The following is a 7,510-nucleotide window of genomic DNA, read 5'->3' as shown; positions in this document are numbered from 1 at the left end:
AATCCTATCCTCCGTTGACACCAAGGGGCCCAGATGTCAGTGCAATGACCGCATAAGACATGCCTTATCCTATACTGTCCCAGCACAGGTGGGAGATGCCACTACAAAGAGAACAGAGCAACACAACTGGCAGCCACACCCTCAGCACCCATGGGAACACTACCAGTCCCCATTGATCATGAGCTAAAGCAGGGATGATGCCCCTATGTCGGCAATTGAAGTCGACCTTGCACTCATGGTGATGGGGACACCCCCTCCCCCAGGAAACTTCACTGCTGCCCTCCGCAGAAAACACATAACCTGCTAGGCAGTGACACCACAGCACCCTTTACTGTACGAGCTACTGTGGCATAGGCAGGCAGGATCTAGCCACTGGGAGTCCCCAGAAGTTCCTGCCCACAGAGGTCCAAATCCCCTGTATCACACACACACACACACACACACACACACACACACACAGTACTCAGGGTATCTCTACACCAGCCTAAAATCCTGCATTTAAAACGGGGCTTTCTGCTTCCGTTTTAAATGCAGGATTATGACTCCGTTTTCACATGCTTCCTTTTCCCCCTCCCCTTTCCCTCTCCTTCTCCCTGTATCTGAGTCTTCCATTATCTTCCATTGATCTCCTCTTCTTGCTGCTTTTCCCTTTTCACAGAGGAAACTGAAGTGGAACAGAACAGGATAATTTGATAGCTCATAATCTGCGATCTATTTAAAAACGGAACAAAAAGCATTTAGTGCAGGAGATGCCTTGGAGGGTCACGGCATCATGTAAAGAGCCCGCAAACTTCCATGAAGGAGCAATCTCAATCACAGGATAAAAGGTCCATATGAAAAAGCCTCAGAAGTACCTTTTTGACTGTGCAAGACAAAGGGAGGAAGGAGGGAGTCGTGTGTGGCTAATAGCAGCAATGGCTGGAGTGGAGTCACCAATTTAGAGAACGTAGCTGCATGTGGGCCTGCATGCTTACCCTTGTGTCCCAGTTTCAGTCCCCAACATCTCCTGGTAGAGATGGGAAAGACCCTGCTTGAGACTCGGGAGAGCCACTGCCAGTCAGTGTAGACAATACTGAGCTAGATGGACTGCAACTGACGCAGTATGATCCAGTGGATCTTTGATGTTTTCTTTCCCTCTCCAGGGAGTTCAGTGGGTGGACTTTTACTTACCCCTCTGTAGTCAGTCCAAAGATGTGGTCAGGGTCTGAAGGTATATAGGATTTGGGTTGTCTCCTCCCCTATCCCGCCCACATCCGGTTTTGGCCACTACACCAGCCGAGTTGTATTATTGGTGTAGATACACAGACATAGAGTTGGCTGATATATTGCACAGTGACATCAGTGTACCTCAGGTAGTGGTGCTTTAAACTCAAATTCTGCCAACATAGTGGTGTTTCTGCCCTATCCTTTTAGCCTATCGCCATATCTTGATAGGATTGCACACTTAGTATATGAAAAGTTTGATATATATTTTAAGAATCTCTTGTTTGTATAGGATGCCAGCACCATGATTTTTTTCCCCTTTTCTGTTTCATCTGGGCAGGTTTACAGCTCAGAGCCTGCAGATAAAGATGACACATAATAGTCACTAGCAATCACTGCATAGAGTGATGGCCATGCTGACTAGGGCTGATGGGAGTTGCAATCCAACGCATCTGGAAAGTAACAGTTTGGGGAAGGCTGGCTTATAATTTCACAGACAATGTACATTTTATATAAGTAGTCATGTGCTTGTCGGTAGCTGAAATATGACAATATAAATATACATGAGTGTCACCAAACACCTGTGTGGTGGGGGGAATTCCTCGTGTGCATCAGCATGTTCTGCTTCATGCGGTGATTCCTGGATTGGGGCCACTGTCTCTTTCTACAGCTAAGTTTTAAGCAGTTTCTTAGTTACCATGATTTATCTGGTGGACGTAAATTAACTATCCTTTAGCATCCATCTTTCATTTAGCTTTAGTTTGAAATTGATCATGTAATAATGATGCATGTCATGTAGAAAAGCCTGGAAATATCATTCCCCACCCCTTTCTTTCTTTTTAGTCTATTACATAGTTCTGTTCTCAGTATAAGTACAAAAGCTGGAAAGGTTGCACACCATCTCCTTAACATATGGATTTCTCTAGAGAAAAAATAGGAAGGAAAATGGTCACCTGTTAACACACCCAGTTTATTATTTGCATTAATGCACTTAAATCAGTGAATAGTAGAAACAAGTAATTATAAGTGTATGCAAAGTCTAATCCCGCCTTCCCAAACCTGGTGCCCTCTAGATGTTTTGGACTACAACTCCCAGCATTCCTGATCATTGGCTATGCTTGCTGGGACTGCTGGGAGTTCAAATCCAATAGAGCTGAAGGACAGTAGTTGGGGAAGCCTAGCCTAGTCTATAACTGGCTTGTTTTACAAACTTGTTCTATAAACGTTTGGCCATTTCCAACTTGTTTAGGTTCAAGTTCAGCATCCAAATTACAAGTATGAGAACAGAAGACTGGACAGCCTGATGTTCAGGTTCATGTCACCGCTGCAGAGCTCTTGCCTGTTGCATAAGCCCCCTCTCCCATTGTGCTAGTGATCCACACAGGATTGTACTAGAGCCCCAAGGTGGATCTGAATATCTCACACACTCCTCCACTCATGAGTCATGACACTACAGCAGCTTTCCTCAACCTAGCACCTTCTAGTTGTGTTGATCTGCAGCTCCCATAATGTCCAGCCAGCATGGCCATTGGCAGTTGCAGTCCAATACATCTGGAAAGCACCAGATTGGGGATGGCTGCACTAGAGTTTCTGCAGTCTCTTTTCTTTTCATTGGCACACATCCACTTAATCATGCTGGAGCAGATAAATAATGTTGGGAAGGAATCAGTTAAAAATCTGGTCATCCACAGCAGAAAAACATCGATCTCAAAGAGAAACTCCCTTGAGCTGCATGTACATTTCAAACAGAAAGGGGAAGCTGCCTGTAACATTAAAGAGGCCTATGGTGAGAGATTATTGCTGGGCGGGGGCTCCCTGGATGCCTCTGGCCTGGATAACTATTGGCTAGTCTCCAGTTTCCCCTTTGGGGGCAAGGTGCGAGTGGAAGGTGGTGACCCAACTCCAGGTGTTCTTGGATTGGATTATCTAGACCTGCTTCAGTCATGATTGTGGCTCAGATTTGGGACTGAAACTGCCTTGGTCACCTTGATAGATGATCTATACCAGGGAGTGAACAGGGGTAGTGCATTTCTATTAGTTCTACTGGACCTCTCAGTGGCTTTCAATAGTATCAACCATATCATTTTGAAGCATCTTGCTGGGTTAGGGCTGGGTGGCACTGTTTTAAGCTGGTTTTGGTCCTACTTGGATGGCAGGTTCCAGAAAGTGGTGCAGGGGGTCTACTGTTAAACACCCATCTTGTCCCCCATGCCTTTTAACATCTGCATGAAGCCATGAGGGAGGTCATCCATGAGCTTGGAGTACAGTGTCATCAATATATGGATGACACTCATCTCTACCTTTCTTTTCCATCAAATTCCGAGGAGGCAATAGACCATTGTCTCGAGGCAGTCATGGGCTGGATGTGGGTTAACAAATGGAGACATTATTCAGATAAGATGGGGGTGCTGTTGCTCACTAAGACAGTTGATCCAGGGATTGGTCTTCCTTCTGTTCTGGAAGGGTTGGACTCCCTCTACAGGATTAAATCAATGGTTTGGGGGTTCTGCTGAATAGTCATGTAGTAGTTACGACCGGGAGTGCTTTTACACAGCTTTGGTTGGTGCACCAAATGCTACCTTTTCTGGAGAATGCAGATCTCACCACTGCCACTCATGCCTTGGTCATATCTAGGTTAGGTTAGCCTACTGCAGCCTTCCCCAACCTGTTGCCCTCCAGATGTTTTGGACTTGAACTCCCATCAGCCCCAGGTAGCAAAGCTAATGGTCAAGAATTCTGGGAGTTGTAATGCAAAATATGCAGAGAGCACCAGGTTGGAGAAGGCTGATCTATTCCAATGCACTCCACATGGGGCTGCCTTTGAAAAGAGTTTGAAAACTACAATTGGTGCAAAAAGCTGCTGGCAGAGTAGTGTCTGGAGCCAGTTATATGAAGGATATTACCCCTATACTTTTAGAGTTACAGTGGTTCCTTGGTTTGTTTCCAAACCCAAATCAAAGTGCTGGTTTTTACTTGTAGAGCTCTAAATGGCTTGGGTCCAATGTATCTGAAGGTCTTCCTACCCCCATATGAGACTGCCATACAAGACTGAGATTTACAGAGCGGGCCCTGCTTGGCATCCTGTCATTATTTGAGCTTAGGCTGGTGGGAAAGCACAATCAGTCCTTCTCTGTGGTGGCTCCCTGGCTTTGGAACTCCAGGAGCTGCATGTGAGCGCCTTTCTTTCCTTCTTCCAACAGATGATAATGGGCATCCTTTTTCACTGAGCTTTTTATGATAGCTGAGCTTATTGTTTTTAACCTCGATGTTGTATATCTATCTGACTTTTTAAAAGATGTTACTGATATGTTGCTGTCTTAATAAATTAATTTGTTGTAAGTTGTATTTTACTATATTGTTTCAATTTTATACTTTTATTTTAACCTGTTTGAGCCACCTTGGAGGCCTTTTCTGGACAAAGGGTGGCATAGAAATAAAATATAACATAATATAACATGACACTAAGAACACTACCCAGAGGAATGAGTCACTTCTTATCAAGGATGAGGATCCCCTTCTCATCTTTGATTCAAACTCGCCCAGAAGAATACTTGGCTTCCTGTTGGCCATTATCATAGACAGTCTTGACGGTACCATCCGGGTATTCCCTTCTTGTGGACAGCGCAGTGTGAATCTCTGTTTTCCCATTACGGAACTGGATGGTTTTAACTCCACTTCTGTAAAGCAATAAATTAAACATTAAACTTCAAAGGATGTATGCCCATAGGAGCCTTGTCCATACCAATGGAGGTCCTAACAACAAGCACTTTACACCTAGGAGCCACTGTAGTAAGACAGCTCAGATGCCCATCCTGTCTAGTGTTCTGTCTCAGACAGTGGCTAGACCTGGATGCTTGGGAAAGCATGCAGCAGCACAAGGCATATGTTCTACAAGCCTACAGGACTAGAGCAATATATAGTTTGGAGCAGGGATTCACATGTCTTGTTGTAGCAAGGGCCAGTGCTGACGACTGCCTTGCTTTAGTGGTTCCTGACAAACAGGTCATCTAATTCATTACAGAGTCAAAATGAATTTGCAGCTCAAATATTGCAAATTCTGACATCAAATGTATCGTGCCTGTTGAATATCCGTTGTTCCTGAGAATTGGTAATAAATATGAACAGTGGGCCACTCAAACTCCTGTATTGCACTAATAGAGCACATTTGGGTTGGCACTGTGCTTCCTGGCCCAAACCAGAAACAAACTATGAGAGCACCAGGGGCAAGTTCATGTCCCCCTAGCTAGCTTGTTGTAGGCCTAATTCATCATCCCCTGTATTTCCAGTATTCAGATGTGAGTGCCATTGCTTATATAGTCAAAACAGCAGCATCCCCACACAAGAGGGAGGTAGCAGCAGATTCAAGGGAACCCCAGGGTTGCAGAAGTACAAAAAGTCTTTAGAAGAAACCCTAAGGGGGAGAATCCCCAAAACAATCCGAGGACTGACCATGCCCAATGGCCACAGAATGCGAACTGACTGTTGAGGGGGGAAATGAGTGGGAGGCAAAATGCAGTGGAGTACCATGGAGGAGGGCATGGCTGGAACAGTGAAGAGGAGCACTTTACACTACAACGTTTTGTTGCAGGTCCCATTTGAATGTTACTAAAGTTGTTACCTGCCAGATTGAAAATATCTGGACGCTCCCCTGTGGTACAACTTCATATTGCTCCCATTATGTGGGATTATCCTCATCACGTGATTATTTTTCATACATTACTGATCCTGATGACTGGGGCATACTGGTCTGGGAATTACCTACGTAGTTAAGGTGATGTTACATGATCTAAGTTTCCATGAGTTATCAAAGCTGAAGAGGAACCAGCCCTTGGAGGAGTACCAGCTTGGTGGCATTGCACTATCTGACCTCATAGCCATTCATATCGTTATCATCCATGCAATTCCCTAGTCCATTCCTGAACAAAGTTATCTTGCCGACTAGTTCTCCCTCAGCAGCAGGTCAGCTGTGCCCTTTGTGAAAAACAACACATTTTGTTTTATTTTAAGCACACTGCACATTAATTTTAAGAGGTGTCAATTTGTTCTATTATTGTCAAAGGTATTTTAAAGCTGTGGGTGTCCAATTTCTTGGCATCCTGGCTTATTTTTCGAGAGATTTTATTTATATCTAGATTTGTATCCTGCTTCTTGACCTCAGCAATTCACAACAGGCACAATATACAATAATTCTATCTTAAAATCCTGTATTCTAAAAATGAAAAACACACACACACATAAGAAATGGACTGAGGAGGAGGAGGAGAGGGGAATAGTTGAAAAACAGAACATTAAAATGCTGAATTCAACAACCCCCCCACCCCCCAAAAAAACCCTCCAGTACACAGAGAACAATTTGTTCCTCTTAATGTGGGGGAGGAGAGCAGCAGCAGAAGCAACAACTCTGAGCTTCTCAAATACTCTGAGAAGCAGGTATGTGATCATGTATTGGCTGGCCTGTCTTCCTCCCTGCTCTCTCACACAGGGCAGCTGGTCAACCATATTGGGCAGGGGACGTAGCTCAGTGGTAGAGCACATGCTCTGAATGCAGGAGGTCCCAGGTTAAATGTCCAGCATCTCCACACAGAACTAGGAAAGACCCCTGCCTGAAACCCTGGAGAGAGGGCTAGATGAATTACTTTTCTGACTTGGTGTAAGGCAGCTTCCTCTGTTCCTAAACTAGCACTAGGACACAGATGAGCTCAAACCAAAGAGTTACAAAGAATAAGAACGTTGTGTGGAAGGGGCCATAGAGTTCAGTGGTAGCGCATATCCTTTGCATACAGAAGTTCCTGGAAAGTTCAGTCCAGAAAGTCCCAGGTTCAATCCCCGGCATCTCCAGGTAGGGCTGGAAAAACTCCTGCCTGAATCCCAAGAGAGCTGCTGCCAGTCGGTGTCAACAGTACTGGGCTAGATGGACCAATGTTCCTATGGCCCCTGTGACGGAGGCATGGTCAGTCCTCCTGATTCAGGACCAAATGGGGCTGAGGCTTTCAAGCTCAATTCACTCCTGAGTTTACAAGCAGGAATCGTAATTTTCTGATAAGGTGTGCGGGGAGGTGAAAAGCTTTATAAAATAAGCAAACACAATTATTCTTTTCAAAGATGCAACAAACATTTCCTGTTGCACTTGGACTCACCTTTGGTTCCACTCATGGGTATGTAAACTGGGAAAAAGAAATGTAGGAAAGGAAAATCTACTGCAGGAGGCTACATAAAGTAACTTGTCCTTGCAGAGGTCCACCAGACTCTCCAATCCCATCAGCAGAGAGTTGAGACTATGCCAAAATAACCCTTCTATCAGATGGTT

At 44.8% G+C, this 7,510-nt stretch overlaps 1 protein-coding gene across 1 annotated transcript in view; it reads right to left on the bottom strand.

Moving 5' to 3' along the window:
* Positions 1-2,154: 2,154 nt before the first annotated feature.
* The window catches only part of LOC146359743 (uncharacterized), a 57,591-nt gene continuing 52,235 nt past the window's right edge, over positions 2,155-7,510 (bottom strand). The window contains exon 21 of the mRNA XM_084832053.1: positions 2,155-4,880. Within this exon, the coding sequence (XP_084688179.1) occupies positions 4,733-4,880 (148 nt within the window). The 3' untranslated portion in view covers positions 2,155-4,732. The remainder of the gene's footprint in view (positions 4,881-7,510) is intronic.

The sequence above is a fragment of the Heloderma suspectum genome, chromosome 1, assembly GCF_057233095.1.
Source record: "Heloderma suspectum isolate Gila_16-S chromosome 1, 16-S_ref, whole genome shotgun sequence".
Taxonomy (NCBI): Eukaryota; Metazoa; Chordata; class Lepidosauria; order Squamata; family Helodermatidae; genus Heloderma; species Heloderma suspectum.
The sequence above is the reverse complement of the archived record's forward strand: the minus strand, read 5'-3'. Positions and strand labels throughout refer to the sequence as shown.